At 45.5% G+C, this 23,788-nt stretch overlaps 1 protein-coding gene across 2 annotated transcripts in view; it reads left to right on the top strand.

Annotated features, from left to right (window-relative positions):
* SLC1A2 (solute carrier family 1 member 2) overlaps positions 1–23,788 on the top strand; it is a 144,596-nt gene that overhangs the window by 1,602 nt on the left and 119,206 nt on the right. Inside the window, exon 1 of one of the 2 annotated variants that reach the window (XM_059139779.1) lies at positions 11,425–11,675. The exons of the other annotated variant lie outside the window; for it this stretch is intronic. Coding sequence (XP_058995762.1) covers positions 11,644–11,675 — 32 coding nt within the window. The 5' untranslated portion in view covers positions 11,425–11,643. Of the gene's footprint in view, positions 1–11,424; positions 11,676–23,788 lie in introns of those variants that run through there. 2 annotated transcript variants of the gene reach the window in all.

Here is a 23,788-nt window from a genome sequence, read left to right as displayed (position 1 = left end):
CTAATAAATTTTACTAATGCCCCAGGCTTGATTTTGGGGAAAGGCTCTCTAAATAGGAATAAAGTCCTGGTTCCAAAGTCAGATCTTTAGATTCCAACCTCCAAGCAAAGGAAGGTATTTGCAAAACCATCTCCCTGTGTTCAGGAGAAGGAACTCATCCCTCTCTGTCCCCGGGAGTCCCTCTGATGGAGTCTGGCACCTTGTGGTAGCGTGATATTTCTTCTCTCTTTTTATTCTAACATTTCAGCGGTGTGGAATTTTTTTTTTTTTTTGGATGGTTATTTCTCCAAAAAAAGATACTCCAGAAAGACACGTGTGTACAGAGAAGGTGGTACATTGTGCTAAAACAAGGATCTAGAATTAAATATTAAGAACCCATATGGCTCAACCTCAGAGCCTTTCCCTGCTGATTCAGTCTTTCATATTAGAGAAGACATAAAGGCATTTCTGGCTGCCTTCGTGGCCCTTCTAGACTTACCCCTGCGTGTAAAGACTAGGTTCAAAAACATCTGTGAAAGAGGTGGAGAATGGTCATCTTTCAAATCTTGTACCCAACTCACCCCTTTTTTTGATAGCCAGATGGGGAAAGGAAAGGTTAAGGAAATAACAAAGCCCCCCAGAGGTGTGTATCTCACCTCTGCCCTAAATAAGAGCTGTGAAATGATGTGACATTAAATAAAAAGCAGAAGTGATTTTCAGTATGTTTTAAGATTCACACTCAATTAATGCCGTATCTGTGCACTGTGCATAGTTAAGAAAAGATGTCCCCCCCCCCCAAAAGAACCCCTTATATTTAGGAGATGAAAGAACTGAAAAAAATGGAAAGGCTGAGAAACATATAGCAATTGATTGAGGAGTAGTTGAGGAGCAGGTGACATTTTCAGAAGCCCTGGTCTTTCTCAGTCTCTTCTGTTCCTCCATCTTTTCTTCAAGGAACAGGTACCAAGTACTCGGGTCGACCTCACGTGGAAGGCACTCTACAGGGATACAAACACATAAGTGGTCCGAGAGCTGGCTTTTAGAGGGTCGGCTCCAATCGATGACTTTGATTAGTAAATTGTTCCTGTGGTTTGGTGAGATTCTCTTGCCTCTTCTGACATCTTTGATTAATGTGCCTAAAAACAGAAGTTCATGGAGAATCCTCAGGCCAGTTGCCTTTGTTGGCTTTTGCTTTCTACCAAGGCTGAAGATGTTGCTTTGAAACACATTGCTGAGAAGGAAGCAAAAATAGCAAAACTCTTATATGCTTTCGGTACCTGCATTTTCAGTAAAACTCTGATCGAGAATGAGACATGAGAGTATGGTAAACTGGCCATTCTGGTTACCATTCCTTTGGTGATACAGTTACTTGTCAATTACATATACCAATTACCAATTAGAAGCAATAGTGACATCTCATGTTTGTTCAGCACCCACTTGCAAATCTCATTTGTGTATATCATCACATTTGATTCTTCCAATGTCTGTGAAGTAGCTGGTCCAGGGAAAATGGACTTTAAGAATACAGGGATATAGAATGTAATGTCATCTTTCCAGGAAGATTCCAGGACTTGGCAGAACTTTGGGGTTATCACCTGGAAATGTCAGTTATCATTGATGAGTGTACTAGACATGTCTAACGGAGAAGATTACTGGCTTTCTCTCATACCTTTGGCATATACACCCTGCAAATTGCCTTTTGGAATATTCTTGGTATCAGCCTCTGCACTCAGTCTTTGGTTTGCAAAGTATACTCAAAAGCTGCTTTGGTTATTTGAGGTTTCTGATTATTTGGAACTGGGATTATTAGTATCCAGTTTCCATAAAAGTTAACAGTGGACTCTTTGGTAGTTCCCAGGCCCCAAGAGGTATTTTCTTGTAAAGCAACATCTAATTTGATAGTTGAGTACCCCCCTCCCCCACACCCACTGGTTCCCCAGACATAGCTTGAGTTACGGTTTTAGGTCCCTGACCCAAATTGGAAAGTGATTATACGTAGTTGGTGGCAGACAAGCTCGGGTCAATTATGGACTGAATTATACTGGAGCGCCTAGATGTTGTGGAGGTGGACATTTTAGAAATACGTTCTGGGGAGGATGAAAGAGTGCTGAATCTCCACGTTTGTCAGGAACCCGCAGCGATCTGTCTTCTGATCAGTTCCCAGGAGCCAAGGGGTCAGGGCGAAAGCCAACCACGAGGGCTCGGGTTTCAGTTTGACTAAGGAAGCAAATGAAACAGAAAACTGCTGACAGCAGAAAAACCCTGGCAAGGGAACCCTCTGGATTTATTATTTCAAGCAAACAAAAGCAAAACAACGATTGCCATCTCCCTCCTCCCCTGGGGAACGAGGTTGAGGTCAGTGGGAGGAAGAGCTTTTGGACTGGACTTATTGGAAAACCAGTGGAAGGCATGGGTTTCGGGTCCAAAGGGGTTTGTGTATAGCATGCCTCCGGCTTTGGTGCCGTTTTCATTTCTCATTTTGAAGAACATAAAAATCAGCCTCCTTGGGTAAAAGAGATAATAATGGAATTATGAAAAAGCCATTTCGTGTGTATTGAGACAGCCTCTTGTGAGTGACTGGAAGCTCAATTCTAACAAGAAACAATTTCCAAGTCCAAATGAAACTGGATTTCCACCAAATGAAGCGGAAGAGCCAGGCTGTTAAACAACCAAAAGACAGGTCTGCCCATCAGTATCAACGGCCCCTTCTTGTGCTCTTTTATATAACACGATTAGGTGCTGTCTCCTTTCGATTCAAATTTAAGGAGATTGTCAGACGCGGAAAAGTGCCTAAGAGGTAGTGCTTCGGTTGCAGAAACCAGCAATATTTAACAGCTCTGAGTGAAATTTCTGGGTCATTGTGCCATAAATCCTGGAGATCCCAGATTGCAAAGCTTTTCTCTGTTTGAGACTCGACACAGGTTGATTTCAGTGTAAATTCCCCCTCTCTACCCTCCTCTATGACTGTCTGACCAATACCCAGATGTCTGGTTTTCCCCCATTTAAAGGCAAACTAAACAGTTTTCCATGCTGATTTTCCCCCCAAGGGACTGGCTAGCGTCTCAGAACTGAATCTACTCTTCGTTTCAATGACCTACGATGATTATTTTAATCAAATAAGACACCAATAATTTAAAACCTTCTAGCAATAGCAGACAGGAGAATACCGCTCTAGATAAAATTTGAGTTTTGCTTGCATTTTAAGAACTTGTCCTTGAAGTCTGAAAAAAAACAAAATCGAACAAATACCATATACCGCCTTGCTTGCAGACTTCTCTCCTTGCTCTTAACAGCTTGTTGGGGGCAAGCAGGATGTTTCAGAGCAAGGGTTTTAGAATCCAGATTATGGCAAATCTCTTTATTTACCAGATCCTGTGCGTGCTCTCTTCTCCCTCTGCCCGCCCCTCACCCCTCAACGCACCAAGTGCCAAGTCTTTGGAATGAGTTCATTAAAGGAGTGTTTAAAAATACCTCATTGCTCCCATCTCCATGTGTTCCATCATTGATTGGAGGCAGAGGGGCCGCATATTTGTCAGTAGAGTACAAAAGGACTAGCATCTCGTTATAAATCTGTCTGGTTGGCTTCAAGTGATGGCAGAAAGAACAATGGGCTGGCGCTATCAAAGACAAATGGAGATAAGGGAAGATCCTCAAACTTTAAAAAAAAAAAGAGTAACTCATTTTCTTTGTGTTTTGCGTTTTTTATTTTTTCTTCTCCCAAAATGGTTGTTTTCAGGTGTTGCTGTTTATTTACTTATCTCTCACCGATGTATCTATTTCATTTTCCGTGTAGATGAGCAGGTGCGGCTTCTGTCTGCTGAACCTGGTGTTTTTCGCAATCTTGGTCGTTACTTGAGATTGTAGACTCATTGAGCAAGCGTTGTCCTTTAAAGATGGACTCAACTCTATTTTGGTGGCTGGACTTGGTCTGTGTGAATCCTGGCTCCCTCTAGGATACGTGATGGCTCATGTTAAAGACCTTGAGTGAAGTCCCTGGAGACAAGGAGGAAGATGTTTCCCTCCCACATACCCCTGTGTGTTAGAGCCTCCATTTAAATCACCGAGGGTACTTTCTTCTGTTACATTTGGTCAGAGGTGCCATCTGTCACTCGCACTTCATCGTCTGGCACGGGACTGACTCTCGTGCACTCCTGCCATCCCGGGTTCCCAGGCACTATGCTCTCAGGGTCACAGGGCTGGTGGCAAGGTTGGATGGAGGCGGATCTGAGGCTCATCTGCGTCCCAAGCAATGCTCTTCCCACAACACTAGCCATTAGGTACTGGATCCCTGCAGACTGTAGGTGGCCCCCAGACAAGAATGTTTTGGGTTACACAGGATTTTCAAAACTTTAGAATTATTTCCCTATAAACCTCTTTCACCTGAAAAAGGAATCCTGATTTTGGCTTCTGGCAAACATTGGCAAAGTTGATGGCAAGGGGTCTGTCTTTTGTCTTCGTATAATTTAATGAGTGATTATAGCCTGTGTTGTTCGCAATATTTTATATGCATTAATTTATTTACTCCCCACCACAGTGTAATGCATAAGGACTATTATCATTCCCATTTTACAGGTATGGAAATTGCGCATAGAAAGATTAAGGAACTTGCCCAAGGTTCCACAGTTAGGGAGTGGCAGAGGCAAGCTGTAAATTCAGGCAGCCAGGCTCTGGCACCCTGGGCCCTAACCATTAGAGGACACTGCTTAGACATACAGGACTAAGGTCCACTGGGGCCAAGTGGCTGTCCCTTGAGATAGGGCACATGCTTTCCAGGTTGGGCAGTCTTTTCTGAGACTCCTGGTGCATGTTGCATGCTCAACCTCATACCTCTCTAAGGCAGCCTTTGAGAGAATGAGAGCTTGGGTTCTATCCTCCTCCAGGATGCCACCGCCCAGTGGTTGTGGATTGGGAGAATTCTTTGAAACCTATCTCTAGGACATGAACCTTAATTCCAGCTACTTTTCTTGTTAAGCCTTTAACCACTACCTTCTTGTTATTTCCTTTAACTTTCCTCTGGGTTGTTCTCGATGATCAGTTCTTTTGCAATTATTGGTTGTCAGGACGCCAGAAACACAGTCTTACCTGGACACAGTGCTCTGAAACAGCCCAGGCTGACCACATGGGTCCCACGTTTTGGAACACTGAGCCCTGAACATGTACTTCTTAGTGGCAAACGTAGCTGAGAATGTGATGGCTCTGGAATTTATCTTTTCCTGCATGATTTCAAGTGTATTGGTTCAGGGTTGTGGCTTCACTTACCCACTTTCCTGAAACAGCTATAATCCTGCCCTTTTAGGAGTAGGGCTGATGTTGTTGTTGTTTGTTTGTTTGTTTTGTTTTGTTTTTACAACATATGCAGACAGTGATGACTAGAGATGTCTTTTAAATCAAGGAAAACACTTTTCAGAGGTAATATTGCTCTGTTATAAGCACAGTTTGTTATCACTCAATAGGTGGCAGTAGATGTGAGCACTTCATCCAGACTGGTGGTTTGACTCCCTTTGGAAGCCACTGGGTTCTTAGGCACTCCCAAACCCACAGTGTTCCATTCCTTTTTCACTGGAAAGAAAAAATTGTCTCCACCAAATCTATCATTTAGTATTTGTGAGCCAATTGTCCTACATCACCAGTGTTCATAGAGATCACCATAAACAAATATAAATAGGGCCATTCATTTGAATTTATTCCAAGTCTGTGTGGCTATACATATATGATTTCATTAAATCCTTGGAAAATTCCTATGGAATTTTATGCTTGTTTTACAGATGGAGAATCTGACACTTTGAGGAATTTTGATTTTATGTTGTTATTGGGTGGTTTTTTTTTTTCGTGTAATTCTAATGTGTTTCAAACTATCCGCATTTTGCAGTTAATTCACATTTCATTAAAATTTCACAATCGTTCCCTATGTTTGTTTTAGCGGCAGCAGGTGGATTGAAACATTTTGGGTTAAAAGAAACAAGATAGCCGAGTGTCCTTGCAAAAAGAGATGATAAAGAATTTAAAAGACAGTGCACAAGAAAGATGGCAATGATTATGGAGACGTTAACTTCACGTTGAATGGAGATGTGACATTCAAGAAGATGCTGCTGCTAAAAAAAAGAGGGAATAAGTTTAGGCAGCTGAGAACAATGGCGAGACCCTAGCCTGTAGACATGAAGCCAGAGAATTTCAAGTAGAAGAAGCAGTTGCCTTGCACGGAGGGAGATAAGGTGAAAGAAGACAAATAAAACAAGGAAAGTGTTCTTTTTCTGTTAGGTATTAGGCAAAGCCAATTGCTGCAGACCAAATGCATTTTTGTTTTTGTCTCAGTCTGTAATTAAAAGGGCAGTTGTGATCTGAGAACCAGCTTGGTTGGGAAAGTGGATGGAAGTCAACATGAACCAAGCTTAATTAGATAAACTTGTCTAGAGGTGAAATGGATGGGTATCAGCTGACAACACTCACCTTAGACACTTGGAGGGGACTCACGATCCCCAGGGAACGGGTTCTGCTCTTATTATTATTTTTTTATATATGGAACATATGGTCTGGAAAAAGTGTCAAAAATAAGTTTGGGACTAATTTCTCAGAATTGAATAGAGAGTCATGGAATTATAGACCAAATCTATTTCCGTGGTGTTTCTCTGGGATTCAAAGTCATCAATCAGCAGACATTAGTAAAATCATTCTAGGATAGAAGCTCCGAAGGGATCATCGATCTTTTGATCATGATTAATTGCTAACATTTCAGATGAAGAGCTCATCGTTTGTTTATCTGTTAGTCTGAGAATATTCAAATTTGGCTTCTTTTCAAGACACTGATACATTGGGTTTGAGGCACTGCTGCTGGGAGGCACCCCGAGGTGGAGACTTGAGTGCATGAAGTTCATTGAGGGGAGCTGGCAGCATAAATCCCTGCGGATCAGGGAAGGGAGCAAGGAAGGGTAGGCAGGGGGAGAAATGGAAACAGTCCCATCAAAGGGCTTAGCGCGTCCCACAGGAAGTTCTGGCTCGGGATGTTTCTTCAGAAAGATCCTGCATTGAGAACAGAGGTCTGGCTTTTCTACCCCTGCATCAGCACTGCCAGCCCCGGGGGTGAAGGTGGAGGGGTCGTGGAGGGAGGGGAGGGAGAATAAATCTTACAGTCCTGAAGGTGGGGAGCGTGGGAGTTTCGGCGGCACACCACAGTATCCATTAGTGACTCCCAATACAGATATTTGAGACATAATAAAATAATGGATACACTTGCCTTCAATCGGAATATCCAGGTCTCCACAAAGCTATTATCTGGAGTAAAGTGCTATACCGTCAAAGAGTATGTGGTTGGGGGAAAAGGGTGAAGAGAAGATGGGTTCTGGTGGGCAGAGAAGGGGAGAATGAGTAGACATCACCTTACCCAGGTTTAGCTGTGACCCACGTAGCCCCCAGAGACAAATGACAGAAGCCCGTCTCTGCACTCCAGACCTGCCAGAGGTTTCTGGAAGCAACAGGAGGATGGTTATCTGAAATTGCTGCCTAAGGGTTCTCAGCTCTTGTTCTTGGAAGGGTCCACAAAGAGCAATAGATCAATACATAGGGAGTCAGAGTATAGCTATTATTGATACATCCAGTGTCGACAGCAACTGTTTCTGAATTCCTACTAGTGTATTTCCCATGGAGTCCTTACCTTGAGGGAACGTGGGCGGTGAACTGGATAACCAACTGGTAATCAATTTGGTTTAGCACACTGGGTGAGAATTTTTTTGTGGGAATCAGGTGGGACCTCAACAGTTGGCTATAAGAGATCCTGGGGGCCTTGATGGAGTGGTATTTATAATCATAGTTGTAAGTGAGCTCACCCTGAGAGATTCTGAGGCTAGAAGTGCTAGGGGAAGAATCCTGGGATGCTGTAGTGTCTACAGATGAGCGGGGTGGGGAGGGTGGGGGTGGCGATTCAGGGGATGCAGGAAGCTGAGAAACAAGCAGGGAACTCAGAAGAGAGCAGGTGTCTTGGAATGGGAGTCAGGGCCACGTGCTATAGAGAGGTAAAGTAATAGAAGTTGAAAAGTATCATTGGATCCATCAGTTTCAAGGCAATCATTGACCTGTGCCAGAGCACGGTCAGCAAAGTAGTGGTTACTGTTACCATGTTGGTGTGGGTTGAGAATGGATGGAGAGAAGAGGAATGTAGTTGGTTTTTGTTTTTTTCAGGAGTGGCAATCAAGGGGAGGATGGGAATAGGAAAGGAGATGCAGGAGAGATTACATTTTAGCTTTTTTTTTTTTTTTTTTTTTTTTCCCAGTTTTAGGATGGATTATGCTGAGGGAAAGGTTTGATTGGTGATGGCAGTGTCTTCCTGGGCTCCTCTTGTGGAAGCTGATGAAAGAAAGTATTCAACTAGGGGGTAATGATTGTTTGCCCTGGAGGTTCCTGCAGGGGAGGGCAGGTGGCTCTGTGGTGCTTGGCATGGTTCTTATAGACTTCCTGTTTGCCAATCCTACAGCCCATGGCGTGGGGTAGGACAACTCAGCACAGAAGGAGAGGAAAATGTCACCTGCCTGGCCTGTCCGATCTGGGCCTCCCACCCAAATCCATGGAGTGACAGATGGGGCAGACAGCTAGAGTGGGATAGATTTTAGTAATGATTGTCTTTATTTTTTAAGATTGAACTTCTGGAAGTCATTCTAAGTCTCCCTAGCTGGGATTCTTCTCTTCCCCCGCAAGGGTTCGTTTGTACTCTTGCAGAGCTGGTGGAATTTCTTTGGACTCATTTTTGATCCCCATTTTCTCTACTTTGCATGCTCTTTGGATCACTTCTTGGGCCTTTTCACACCACAGGCATATTGAACACTCTAACATGTATATTTCTGGCCCAGACCTCTTCTTCACGCTCTGGATTCATATCTCCTATCATCTAATTGACATCTGCCTTTGTGCAATGCATAGACATCTCTATGTTGCGCGGACAACAGAACTCTTGATATCTTTTCCTGCGAATGTAACCCCATGCCTTCCCAAGTTTCTCCCTTCTCATTAAAGGGCACTAGCATCCGTCTGGCCATTCAAAGTGAGCAGTGTAGGTATTTCCCTTGTTTCTTTTATCTCTTCCATCAGCCCCAACCTACAAGCTGTCTCAGTCCCATCTCCTAAATGGATCTTTGCCACGACCCTCACGTCCACTCATGGCTCTACTGGAAACTTGCGGGCTTTCAGTGCCTCAACTACCCCCGGGTCCTGTCCACCCCTTTAGGGTTTATTATCTTTGTCTGGACCATTTCCTACCCTCCATCCACCGTTGTTCTTGAGCTGGCTGGCATCCTTTAATCCTACAGCATCCCTCAGTTCTCCGTGCAAACATCATTTCCCAGAGTGGTCTTCTCCCATCCCTCCAAAACCCAGGTCCCCGTTTCTTAGCCCCATGTCATCCCCTTCATTTGCTTCCTTCACGACCTCGGGTATAGTGTTTAAATATTGTATTTATTTACCTTTTGGCTTGCCTCTACTTCCGTCCTGGCGTGTTAACACTGGCGGCTGGTCCATCATCGCCTCCCCTAGATCCTGACACCATGCAGTCAATAAACATTTATTGATTGAATGTGCATCAGCCTCACCCAGCCCAGGCATGCAGGGAGGGCTTCTCAGAAGAGGTGACATTTAAGCTTTGTCTCTTCCGGGGAGTGTGTTCCCATTATACTTTGTTCAGCCTTCTCCTAACAGCTCTTCATGCTAACAGGGTGAGCTGTTGCCTTGTCTATCTGCTCACCATCCTGGTGTCCAAGGATCGGGCCTGTTCATTTCTTTGTGGCTTGATTTATTACCATTATCACAATGCATGTGGGTGTAATCGACTTGTCTAGCTTGGGAAGGATACCTGCTGGGGCATTCAGAGGCCAGAGGGGATGGTTATTTAAAATTTTTTAAAAAAGATTTTATTTATTTATTTGGCAGACAGATTAAGCACAAGAAGGGGGAGCCGCAGAGGGAGATGAAGAAGCAGGCTCCCCGATGAGCTGGGAGCCTGATGCGGGGCTTGATCCCAGGGTCCTGGGATCATGACCTGAGCTGAAGGCAGACACTTAACCCACTGAGCCACCCAGGCACCTCCAGAAAGGGATGTAAGTTTTAAGGGAGCATCCGGACCAATGTAGAGAGAACGTGTCCTTTTGCTTCTTGTGACATGTCCTCTTTTTAAAGTTCTGCCCAGAAATCAGTAACCAGACTTTTGACTGCTAAGTGTTGCTAGGGTTCAGGTAGGTTAAAAGAATAACTAGTTGGGCAACAGCTCATCTTGTGAAGCCACAAATGTATTTGTTATAGCCGGTCATGTTCCTGTGCTCTTGTCTGGGAAAGATTACACACTCCTGTCACTACTGCTGTCTTAAAAATGCAGGAAAGTTGAATCAGGTGAGACCTATGAGCCCTAGCTCCCCATCTTTCCCGAGGACCACCTGCCTCCTCTCAGAATGATGTCTTTTTTCCCCGTTTTCCTCGTGCCTTGTGCAGGAAAACAAAGAGAAGCTAGCACGATATGATATTCACATACAAAAAGAGATTTCTTAAGTCATAGGTGATGTTTAAATTGCATCAGTGAATAAAATCCAAGGCTCATTAGTTCAACTGCTTATAGAACTGATTCAGAAAAAAAAAGTTCCCAAAAGCTGACAAAGTTATTGTTAAATTGATGCTTTTTAACTTTTAAAGAGATTCTGTATGTGTTTAATCAACCCAACAGAGTTCTCCTCTCTGGCTTCCTATTGGGGTTGGAAACAAGAGCGAGAAGTCCAGAAATAATACATTTTACAGTTGATGTATGCGTCTTCTGGGAACCTAAACAAAAGCATTTGGTGTTTCTCTATTTCCTGGAGTGAAGTTCTTCTCTGAAGTTTTCTGGTGGCAGGACACATTGAGGGATATTTGTTGTGCCCTGGTGGGGTAAGAGAATGAGAACTCTGTCTGGTGTCGTCTTTCTGGACTCTCAGTGAGAATTCTGAGATTGGGGGAAGGGCCAGTTTGTGAAACCCTCTTCCCGAGCCTTATGGGAAAGTCTTCAGCTGAAACCACCCTCATCACCCTAACGGCAAATGCTGGATTCCTCCTGGATTCAGGTCAGGCGCTCACACCGCGGTGTTGGAGGTAAAAGCAGAATCAAAACAGGACGTTGTGTTTTCCAGTTTCCTCAGGCACAGAAGTCATTATTAATGGAGAGAACCGAGCGGACACGGATCATGTTTTTACTTTATTTGCTTTCTTTTTCTCTCTGAAGACTCTCAGTGGGTTTCAGGAAAAGTAAAACCCAGATCCCACACAATCGGCCCTTAATTGTTCCTCGGCGATCAGAAGGACCAAACCAGTTTGTCCAGAAGGGGGCACTGTGGAGCCCCATGTCGGCTCACCAGCCTGAGAGTGGTAATTTTCCTGCAGTACTGAAGCCAGAGCCAGAGGGCAAACTGTCTCTTTCCCAGGCCAACACCAGCTGTTGTCTTGGTTTTTTTAAAGAAAGGAACCCCTACTGCTTGGATTATTACATTTCAAGTGACCTGGAGTTGCTAAGTCACCGAGGGGACCAGAACTCCCCAGCCCCCAGGGTTACCCCTGGGAGGAGAGGTTGAGAGAGAGTTGACAGCGTTTCATTTACCATCCTGGTCCGGGGTCCTCCTCCCTGTCATCAGCCACCTGCCTTCTCTCTGAGAGTCATCCGTGCCGATGGAGAAAGACTCACTGGTTCCAGAGTTTCGGTATGTCCAAACTGGTTTTGTCTGGGTTGTTGACAGACTTTCAAGGCAAAGGGGCAACCATGGGGAAAGGGAGAAGCCTTTAATGAGGGAGGAAAAGACACTTGAGGGATTGAAAAGTACATTTTGAAAGGGCTGAAAAGGACATAATAAGCAGCACAAGAATGGGAGTATGGCAACAGGAACCCCTCTTTTCAGAAGGTCTAAGCAGCCACCCCAGGAGGCCAGCTTGTATTCCAACCCCATTGGAAGCAGGCAACAAAATCAAGACAGGCTCGAAAACGTGGTGTGTTTGTTACAGGGAGCACTCCCTTGGGAGGAGGCCGGAGAGGGGTCTGGGACTTAGGTCCATATGCTTGTCTGAAGAGGTCTTCCCTCTCCAACCAGGAGCTAAGCTGCTGCGGCCGGCCAGTGAGATGAAGCCGGTCGCATGTTTTCAGCAGCAGGCAAATCACTGTTCTGTCCAGCTGTGACTGCAATGATGAATCAGAGGGCGTTTTAAATTAACCTTCGAAGTTCTCCTCTCATGGAACCACAGGGTGTTTGTTGAATAAACAAATGAAAGCAGTCAGAAAACTCCCTGGATGAGTTCTTTACGATATTAATTTCTTGTTCCTCCTTCAAGAGAATCTGGAATTGAGTACAAACCGAGAAGTTCAGGGATGCGGGGCCAGCTTTAGGGGCCTTCGATGGGTGGTAGCACAGGGCCTGAGCTCACAAGGGACGGAGAATTGGTTTAACCCTCCACTGTCACCATCTTGAAGTTCTTAACAAGGGGCCTCGTGTTTTCAATTTGCACTGGGCCTTATGAATGATGGGACCAGTCCCGCAGGGAAGGCACCTATGCGCGGGCCAAATGAAATACTACATGTGGTGGCAGTGAACGTGATGGTCTCTTGCAGTGCACGAAGACATTCCAATAATGACATCCTTTGCATAAAACAGCTTATAGAAAACCTTATAACCAGCGCTTGCACAGCGCTTGCAAGGGTGTGTTTTATCCTCGGAAAGACCCCAGTGAAATTTCCTGTTGTACCGCTTACGCGCAGTATAACTGCAGGAAAGTTAATTAACCTCTCTGAGACCCCGAGTATTTGTCTGTTACATAGAGACGATATCAGTCAATTGATAGGGCTCGGCAAGGAGTAAGACGTGTGTGCGGCACTTGGGATAGTGTCCAGGACATGGAGGACACTCCGTAGTGCAGGCTGTCCTCCTTGAACCCTGTTGAAGTCAGCGGAGGCTAGCTCAGTCTCCTGACTTTTCAAATTAGATTGTGAACACCCAGTGCATACCCACCGGCATGTTTGCTAATTCTTTCTCCTGGAGCCACAGGTGATAAGCCAAGAAAGTAGGTCCTGGATTTCTTTGATCTCACCAGTGGTGTGTTTGTGTTAGTGTAGGTTTGTTTGAAGGCTTTTCTCCTACAAGCTTTTAACCCTTAAACTCGAAGCTCCTCCTACTCCAAAATGCAGGGTGGCTTTTCCAGTGTGCCTCTGTGTGACACCAGCAGGTGCCCCACGGTTCAACTCAGTTCTGACGCTACCTCCCTGGAATTAGCCTCACATCCCATAAGCAAAGGGCTCAGTCCCATCGGACTGCCCCCACTTGGATGCCAGTGGGAAGCCCACATTGTGCTTCTCACCGACTGGATGAACATCCAGGGTCTTCCCACGGCCCCCCTTCGCAGGTCTGATAATGTGCTGGGATCACTCGTACACAACTCGGGAAACGCTTTGCTTATGTCTCCCTGTTTATTATAAAGGACACCACTCAGAACCGTCCAGATGGAAGAGAGGCATGGGACAAGGAACTGGGGACGGGACGAGGTGCCTTCTCTTGGCTTACCACCATCCCAGTACCGTGATGTGTTGAGCAACCCAGAAGCTCTTAAAGCGTCCTTGAGGGTTTTCTGTAGAAGTTTTGCTACATAGGCTGATTGAATCACTGCCCGTGAGTGCTTAACTCTGTGTCCAGCTCCTCTCTCTCCCCAGAGAGATTAATTAATATTAATAATTAATACTAATAATTATTAATATTAATAATATTAATATTAATTAACATTAATGTTCTGAAACATAAATAAATAAAACATAAAAAATAGTATGCAGCAGCTGAGCACTAAAAGATTCCTATATGGTTTTAAAGGGAAATCAAGTAGTTAGGAAGGCTTCTGTGTTTTCCTTTTTTTAAAAAAAATGTTATCTCTGTTAAATTTTCATGGGACTCTGATTTTTCAGGGATGAACCTATATGATTTGTGGTAGTAGTAAGCCATATGAAGGCACCATTCTGTGCCTTGGTAAGGGTGGAGTGTTTATCCATAACAAATGTATTCATTATGCAGGAAATCCATACTGGTTAGACACAAACAAGATTAAAAAAACAAAACAAAACACCTATTCTGTCACTAACCAGCGATAAGTATCTTTCACATTGGTATATTTCATTTCAGACTAAATGCATATTTGCACATGAATACATTTGTAATAAACATGGAAATGCAGTGTACAGACTGTCCTATAAAATAATTTTTGACTTGACAGTGTGTTAGGAACATCTGTTCATAAGTAAATTGATACACTTACTTAACTGCTGTAGTTTCCGTTTTGTGGATGTATCATCATCACTTTGGAAGCCAAACTCTGGTCATCAGCCTTTAGTGTGCTTCAGAAGTTACACTGTTACCGTGTGTACCCTATGCAAACCTGTCTGTCTCCTGATTTCCTCGGGGTAGATAGCTGGCCGTGGAATCGCTGGGTCAGATGGTACACACACATCCTCTCCACACATAGCTCCCAGCTGCAGCGTCTGAGCAGGGATGGGAGATTCGAATGACCGAATGCACTTGTCTTTTTTGAGTCTATTTCACCGCAGTGTCTATTAATTGTAGTTGTAATACAGAACGGCTCTGGGGTTCATTTTAATTCCTGGCAAAATACCTGAGTCTGGTGTAGACAAAGAAGTGTCTTTTCTTGGCACTTGGTTAAAAAAAATTTTCCCCCCTGTCTTGGGTGGGAGTCCTCGTTCACATGCCACGTCAGTCTAGATGGAAATGAGCCCGTTCTTTTTGTTTCAGGGCTTTCGCACACAGCGTAGAACATTCTCATGATTTCCTTTTCTGTTAACTGTGTGGAGTTCATACTGCGTTCTTAAGGGGTTAACTTTCCTCTAACAAGTGCTTTCTCCAAGTACCAAGGCAGGGGGGCTCTTCTTACTGGGGTGTAGGCTTGTTCCTTTGTGCCCTGTCCTTTCGCTTCCCCTGGAAGGAGCTGAATACCCCTTCTGCTCTGACAAGCCACGTACAGCTGGAGAAAGGCATTCTCTCCAGTGTGGACATTGCCATGTTGCCTCTCACGTCCTCAACCTTCCCGTCTCAAAATCCAGCCCTGCCCCTTACCTCAGCTCCCTCCCCACCTCCGGTTGTGGTCCTCTGGATTTTGCACCCGAGTTTTATGCAGGTGACACCTACCTAACAATCAGGCAGAGAGAATCTTCTGATTTGGCTTCATTATCTGGGAAGGTCAAGCTCAAGGTGTTGGGTCCGAGTAATGAAAAGTGTTTGCTTTGGTTTCCCATCTTGGAAGATGCCTGTAGTGGGCTAAATGTCTGTTAAAGGCCAGCTCTTGACTTCCTTTCTGCTGATGGGAAGGAGTGCGATTCAGGGAGTAGGGGAAGAAGAGAGGGGGAACACATGCTAAGGGGTCAGCGTAATGGGGTTGCTCTTTCGGGCTGGGAGACACAGACTGCGGCTGAACACTTTTTATTTTGGAAGTAACTTGCCGGTTGCAAATAAATGCTCACAAAGTCTCTCCTCGAACTGGGTAGTGACCCAGGCACAGGCAGGCTCTACTGGGCTGGTGTGGCGTCCTTCCTTCCTGTCGGCAAGGCTCTGAATGGGCTCTCTCTAAAATGCAACATACTCTGTTCTTGTGGGTTTCACAGCTCCATGGAGCTAAGTAGGAGGCTACGCTTTTTTAAAAAAAAATTTTTTATCTCTCTGAAGATGAGATAACTGACATCACCTCTTAGAGTCGGGTGGTGGCCTTCCCATTTATTACCTGACAAACCACAGACCCCAGGTATCTCTTTGATCAGGCTTCACTTCATGCTATGTGTGGTTGCTGTAGGCTCGTCTCCTTTGGACTGCTCACCATGGGTCGTCCTTCAAGTCTGGGCTCTGTTTCTTTGGCCGAATGCAGACCGTATTTTTGTTCCATCCCTTTCAAAAGTGAGAGTGGTCAGTGCAGGTGAGATTGTACTGCAAACGAATGCCCAGTGGGCTTCAGTGGTGTGTTAAGGATAATAAAGTGCTTCTACTTGCTGTTACCGTGGACTCAGAATGTCCCAGAACATTTGGCCCAGCCCCCTCATTAGGCTGAGCCCCACAGTCAAAGTAGGTTAAGGAGACCTGGGGTTTAGCCCTCCTTCTGCCACCGGCTTCTGGACCAGAAATCTATTTATTCTATCTCGTTTTTTTCCCTGCCCACGACGTGAGCTTTTTTTTTTTTTTTTTTTTTAAAGATTTTAATTTTTATTTTATTTGACAGAGAGAGAGAGATCACAAGTAGGCAGAGAGGCAGGCAGAGACAGAGGGGGAAGCAGGCTCCCTGCTGAGCAGAGAGCCCGATGCGGGGCTCGATCCCAGGACACTGAGATCATGACCTGAGCCGAAGGCAGCGGCTTAATCCACTGAGCCACCCAGGCGCCCCCGACGTGAGCTTTTTAAGGCACGTTGTCTTCTTTACCTGTGTTTTTCCCTGCACCTTGGACCTCCGGTCACCAGAGGCTTGCTGGTCTGGGACCCCTGGGACGGTTGTCCCCTCAACACTGTGCTGCTCCCTCTGGAGTCTTGGTGGAGGGGTGAGGTGGGGGAAAGCCAAATCTCCCTTAGTTTCTCCACCCTTAATGCCCCAGACTCTCTCACATGTGTGGGGGTTGTGGATGGACAGACTTTATCCAAGATTTGAGAACAGCGAGAAGCAATGATGATTTTAAAAAAGATAACCATCAAAATCACTATTCTCAGTGCTTAAGAGAAAAAGAATCCAAAACATTTGATAGGAGATCTCCTAAGAGATGAGCTCACACCTGGTGCCAGCTTGACGTCTGAACTCAGAGGAAGAGCTCCTCTTCTGGTTCCCCTTGGGGCAAGCCCCCCTCCTGCCTACAGTGTGCTGGGTGTTGTCCTGGGACCTGAGCTGCCCTCCCTGCTCAGGACAGCTCATGATGGTTCATGGTGGTTCATGGTGGAATGTTCCTGAAGTCACTGTGAATCACCATGGAGGGCACAGCCATCAGCAGGGGAGCATTCTCTCTGGCCCCTGGGGGTGCCTCCTCCTGAGTCTCCAGGATCCCTGGGGTCCTTTCGGTCCCTATTAACCACAGCCTGTGTTCACCACCCGAAGACCGTGGGCTCCTGAGGACGACAGGTCCCCGTGGGCAGTGCACTGTACCGACCAGGAAGAGATGTTCTGCTCAAGATGCAACATACTCTGCAGCTCTGTCCTCCATGGGGCACAGAGACATTTAGCTCCGCTGTGCATCACCTTCCTCCCGCCTTCCCGGTCACGCCCATCAGAGTGGCTGTGCAATTGAGCTGGGACTCTGCACCGTGCCTGACTGCACCGGGGCCGATTGGGCCTGGTCGCTTCCATGAACTAGATCCAAATCTCCAGGCCCGAGTTTTCCTGGAATCCTGTCCTGTTTTGGCTGGTGGGATGGAGGCCTTCAAGCAGAGGAAGAGGAGTCCAGGTGTGATAGTGACATGAACTCTTCTGGAAGAGGGAGAAAGTCAGCCTACCTTGCTTGTTCTGGCTTTTTTGGCCGAGTCACCCAGTCATTTTCTACAGGTTAAAAAAAAAAAAAAAGTTTATGCTTCTTTGACTGCAGCTCAGGAATTTTTATTTTTAATTGGCAGAGTTGAATTAGCTATTCGCACTCTTATGTATAGCCTTTGGCCCAAGTGGGCTCAAACCGCTAGATCGGCACGTCCAGCGTCTAAGGGCATGCACGTGGTGTGGGGCTGGAATAAGGCAGTGCTCAGCAGTGCCTGACCGGGCTTGTGTGTCTCTGATGCCCCACACCTGGGCGAGGGCCCATTCAAGGGACAAGAGTGCACCTCAGGCCTTCATTGCAGTGTTGTAATGGGGGTCCACCACTGCATAGCTGGGTGATGGCTAGAAGGATCGTTCCTGGGAGGCCTTATCTAGGACAGAGGAGTTTACCTCTCCAAATAAAACCCCTGGGGTTTGCTTGGGATTTGTTCAGGGGCTGGGGCAGGAGCTGGTGATTGAAAGGGGGTGATCTTGCAAATGACTGAGGGAGGAAGGGCTCCATGGGGTGGGCCGGAGAGCTCTGGGTCATGGTTACAGGGGACTCTCAAGGGTCATGGACCCCCTTCCAGATGTTCTCAGGAGGATAAAGCCGGGGTGGGGCAGGGGTACTGGGGAGCAAGAGGAAATCTGTAGAAACACATAGTAATGAAACAGAGTCCCTGTTCTCTCCTAGCTTTTGAGACGAGAACATTTTTTTTTTTATTTTATCTTACTTTATTTTTGAAAGATTTTATTTGTTCATCTGAGAGAGAGACAGAGAGAGCACAGGCAGTGGCAGGAGCAGGGGGAGAGGGAGAAGCACAGTCCCTGCTGAGCAGGGGCTCAGAACCCCAGTGCGGGGCTTGAACCCAGGACCCTGAGATCCTGACCTGAGCCAAGGGCAGAGGCTTAAATAACTGAGCCCTCCAGACGCCCCAAGACCAGAATGCTTTAGATAACAAGTCTTTCCAATGTCTTTTAAATATCCACATGCCATTTTAAGATGCATGTTTTATTCATATTTATAATGATTTTCATATTTTTGGTTTGGGAGGGTTCACAGATTTCTAAAGGGAATGTTCAAAAGTCAGAGGAAAAGCGGCTGGTGACTTTTTTTTTTTTTTTTTTTTCAAATTTGTAAAATATCCTTTCCATTTTATCTGAATGCTTCTTTTTGGTTACCAAATCCTGATTTGATTAAAAGCTTAGCAATGAATACCAGTTTGGAGATTATTTGTGCTGTCTCTGTCCCAGAGAGTAAGGAGCAGAAAGAAGGGAAGGGCTGGCTTTGCAGGACCAGGAAAGGGACCCCTGTGGCAGTAAGATCAGGGGCTGGACTCGCGTCTGTCTTCTACCCAAGTAGCTTTAGAAATCACAGCTCTCCTAGAACAGCACATTAAAACGTGGTGCTATTCACTGATTTAACAGATGCTCCTGGAGTGTCTGGTCCTCCACTAAGTGTGAAAGGGTGGCCTTCTGTGAGTTGGTCAGATACAGCCACTGTCTGGCAGCCACGTGGAGCCTGGGGGCCTGGCGCTCCAGAGATCATGAGACTCGGTCTTCTGCTCCCTGCTCTCTTCTTGCCCTAAAAGAAGTACAAGGCACCTGGCACCAAGAAGGAACTAAGGACGGTTGAATCTAGGACCAGCTACTTCCTGGATGAGTGACTTAGCCTCAGAGCCTCAGGATCTGTCCCCATTAGAAAGTAGAGATGAATAGCATCTACCTGTAGGGCTGTAATCAAGGTCATGTCTCATAGGCTGGGTGCTGGAACAAGTAGGTGCTCAGAAAATGGTTGCTTTTTAAAGGCGTATTATCACTCAAGCACAGTTGTGCTTTTATTTATTTGAGATACCTTAAACTGAGCCTCGAGATAGGAAAAACCTGCAAAATGTGACCATGCTAGGGATGCCCACCCACCCCAAGAACACATGTGTATCCCGCTGCTGTCAAATCTTCCAGAAAAAGAGATCCCGAGGATGCCAAGTCTGGATAGACCCTGTAAAGGTCTCGGGGTTTCCTTTGTAGATGGCTTTCCAAGTACCCGCCATGGCCACTGGGAGAAGACTCAGGGAACTTGGGGGGGCTTTATTGAGCAGCTAAGAGGTGGCACTTGGGAGCTCAAACTCTCTGACGTGCCAGGCTTGCAAGTACAAGCAGAACAACGACCTCAGTAAGCAGAAATACTCTGGTCCTGGAAATTTCTAATAGTTGGTGTGGGATGACCCTGAGCAGCCGCAGAGACAGGATTCCTCTGCCCACGGTTGGTGACTTCCACCATCCAGGACGCAGGGGGGCGCTGCAGCCCCACTTTTCCTCCAGAGGCCGTCCCTGGGTTTCCCGAAGGAGCCTTTAATCTCAGGTTTCCTTTGTGCTTGCATGATTTCACATTCTCTGTGCCTTCCTAGGTGGAAATCCCCGGGGTCCTAAGAAAACACATGAAACACCTAGAAAATGTGTGTGGTTTCTTCAAGCCAGGGAACTTAAAAAATTTTTCAGGAAATATGTTTTCCTTGAAACAAAAATTTAAAAGTATGTATCAGCCCAAAAGAGTTCTATACACCCTTTGAGAATAGTCTTCAACATACACACAGACACACACACACACACACACACACACACACACACACGTGTGCAAAACAGTGCAGTTATAAATGATTTTTATTTATTTACCAAAATGAGGCATCATTCTGCAAACTATTCACTCACTTGCTTTGTCACTTAACAACAGCCCCAGGAAACTTTTCAAGTCTTTCCCACACTTATTTATTTATTTATTTTTTCAGAGTGACTTTGTTTACATATCTGGGACCATCAAATCTGAGGTTTGAAGCCCTAAGTCATTATGATCGAAAAATGAAAGTATCGAACCCAAGAGAAGAGAGGCTTGAGATGTTTATGCTTTGGTCAGTCTAGCAGCATCTGAACAGTCTTTGTTTGCATGAGAGGTAGAAGGCAGGTGCATTTCCTAAAACAAAAAGAGGAGTTAACAACCTTTGAATTCCCTGAGGGCTGGTTCCCTCCTACCCCCACCCCACCATCCCGTCTCTTTCTGGACTGCCCAGCAGTCACATGGGCCAACCGGTTCTGCCAGGAACAGAGGTACAATCTAGCACTGTGTCTAGCTTGGAAGGCGTGGTTTGGGGTAGGGGGAGATGTGTAGAAGGTAGAAATGATAGCTCGGGCTTTTTGTCAGAAGGGCACAGGTGCAAATCCCAGCTGTTTCTTCCTGCCCAGCTGGGCGACCTTGGGCCAGTTACTGAAGCCCTCAGAGCCTTATTTGTAAAATATGGTGAGAAAAGTCCTCTGGCAGGATGGCCAAGAACAGTAAGTCAGTGCCATGGTAATATACACACATGGCCTGATACAAAGACTAGTCAATGATAACCGCCCCCTGCTCTCTTAGTGGTCAGCAAACTTCTCCTGCAAAGGCCCAGAGATGAATATTTTAGGCTTTGCAGGCTGCAGAGACTCTGTTGCAGCTGTTCAACAATAAGTAAATGAGGGTATGAGGATGTATTCCTACAAGAGTTTATTAACAAAAACAGATGACAGGGTGGGGTGGACCCAAGGGCAGGGGTTTGCTGACCCTGCACTGGGTCCATACTGTCCCCTGGAAATAGAATGTGAGCCTCGTCGGTAATAATTTTGCTTGTAGCCCTGGGAAAAAAAGTGAAATTCATTTAAACGATAGAATTTATTTACTTTAAGTGATCTGAACTATGATTGCGCTGGGATGTAATCCATATGAATGATCACTGAGGAGGTCTTTTACTTTAAATCTTGGTGTTATTTAAAGTCATCGCGGGGGATCTTAACCTTAGGGCACAACCTCATTTATGGTGGTCACGTTTCAAGTGTTCACTAACTCGACCGCCTGGTTCAAGGGTGGTCAGCCCAACTTCTCCACGGGCAGGCCATACCACTTCGTGCGCCGATAAATTGACTTATTAGACAAAAGTCAAGTTCCAAATACGAACTAGAGGAGAACGGAAACCATCAGAGTCTGGAGCCTATAGGAAGGAGATGGCTCATTTCCCGCAAGTTCGTGTGTGTGTGCCTGTGTGTGTGCCGGACCACGAGGAGAAACGTAAAGACGTCTTTCCTTCTGAGGCTTGTTGTCAAACATGTTTGAAATCCACAGCTTTACCTACTTGAGTGTTTTGTGTTTGTTTTGCTTTTGCTTTAAATCAGGCTCACTGTGGTGTTTTGGTTCTTTCTTGTTCGGAACATGCTTGGAGGTCTGCCCAAGCTATCTGGTGATGGAACGAATGCATATCTGACACCAGCCAAGCCAGTTACTAAAAGTCACGCTGACCATTTTAAATGCACAAATCATGAATCATGGAGCGCTACATCAAAACCTAATGGTGTACGGTATGGTGATGACATAACACAATAAAATAAAACGAATAACTCCTCCCAAGAATTTAAAAAAATGTACAAATCACCATCCCCAACTTTAAACCCTAGTCCACATTTCATTTAAAAAAATACTCATTTTACAGAGAGCAAAGTGAAGCCCAGACAAGTGACAGGCTCAATCCAGACCCATACCCTCAGTGGTGCTTTGGGATGAGAATTTGGAAATTTGGGAGCCTGGATTGGGGACAGCTCCTCCTGCCCCGGTGCCGCACTGCTGGGCGCTGGTTGGGGGGGGGGGGAGTGGGTAATTCACCCAGTGTCACAAGTTTCAGTGTCACAAGTCATGTTTGCTTGGAATTTTTGAATATGCAAAACAAAGGTAAAGAGATACTGCTTTCAAGTGTTTTGTTCTCTTCTTGATTTTTTTTTTTTTTTTCATTGATTCCGACACAGTTTTTTCTGAGCCTCCCAAAACAAAGGTGAAGAAGGTTTGGCCTCTGTGTTCAAAAGAGCTCACAGCCCGGGGGCCGGTGGGGGAATGTTGCCTTTCTGTAAAAACATATCCAGGATGATTCAGAGTGAAGCGGAGGAGTTTGTTGTTGTGTCTGGCTCTTATCTCCATTATGAGATGAAAGCAGGAAACTGATAAAACTCACCTTTCTCCCTCCTGTTCTTTAGCTACACGATGAAAGAGATTTTAAATATTTTTTATAGTGAAAAAATTTTTTAAAAATATTTTGTTTGTTTATTTGACAGAGAGAGAGAGAGAGAGAGAGACCACAGTAGGCAGAGAGGCAGGCAGAGAGAGAGGGGGAAGCAGGCTCCCCACCCAGCAGAGAGCCCGATATGGGGCTCTATCTAAGGACCCTGAGATCATGACCTGAGCCGAAGGCAGAGGCTCAACCCACCTGAGCCTCCCAGGTGCCCAAAATTTTCAAGGTGCATTTTCCTGAAATAAATTCTGAGTAAACCCCACCCTTCAACTGGATTCTGTTTTTTCCCTTTCCTGCAGGGTTGGTATGAGGGACAATACACATTTTGGAATCAAGTTCACTTGGGTATACCAGATTCTACCTGCACCTTTCCTAGGCTTTGACTTGGCCATGGTTTCTAAAGACCCAGCTTCCGCATCTGTAAATTGGGGGTAATTCTGGCCTCATAAGGTTGTGATGAAGATTGAGGGGGGAGTGCATATGTTAAGAGAAAAAAAAAAGTTCAAGTGTGGGAAAATGCTTTTCTGGATGGATTTTTGATAGGAATCAGAATATAGCAAATTGAGAATAGAGGTTTCAGAATTTTTTTCAGAATATAGTTTTTCAGAATATAGCAAATTGAGAATAGAGGTGATGTCATAGTTCACTTCCTCCTCCTTCCAGAAGGGTGCGGTATGAAGCCAAGAAATGTACTGGCGTCCCCTATTTTCTTGTCCTGATAGTTAATGACTTCGAGACGGCATTTTAAAGCTATTTTTTTATCCGCCCATTCACCTCTCACTCACATATAGACTGTTGCTGTCAGGAATTTAACATTCGTGAAAAAATAGCCACATTTTTGACACTTTTTTTTTTTTTTTAAACAAATAAGGTCTATTGGTTGTTGCCATGACAGCCAAACACTCTGCTGTCAGCTATCAGGGTGAATTATTAAGGATCTTTGTTGAGGACATCATCAGTAAACACACCCGTCCTCCAGGGGAAGGTAACAGGGCTCTCACAGCACAAGCGGTCACAGCGCTGGGAGTGCGGGGGCTGCTTGCCTCCTCATCCTGCCCACGGGGGAAGACCGGGATGAGCCAGCCATTTGCCTGGGATCCTCTTCCGCAGAAAAAGAGCCTATTCTTCTGGCGTTTTTTTTCTTCAGGTTATGTAAAAGGTGTCCGAGTCATTTTCCCAGAAGCAGGAGGCTTAAACTGGCGCTTTCTTTCATTCCCAGAAAG

This window comes from Mustela lutreola, chromosome 1 (assembly GCF_030435805.1).
Source record: "Mustela lutreola isolate mMusLut2 chromosome 1, mMusLut2.pri, whole genome shotgun sequence".
In the NCBI taxonomy this organism is placed as follows: domain Eukaryota; kingdom Metazoa; phylum Chordata; class Mammalia; order Carnivora; family Mustelidae; genus Mustela; species Mustela lutreola.
This window is presented reverse-complemented; position numbering and strand designations above follow the sequence as displayed.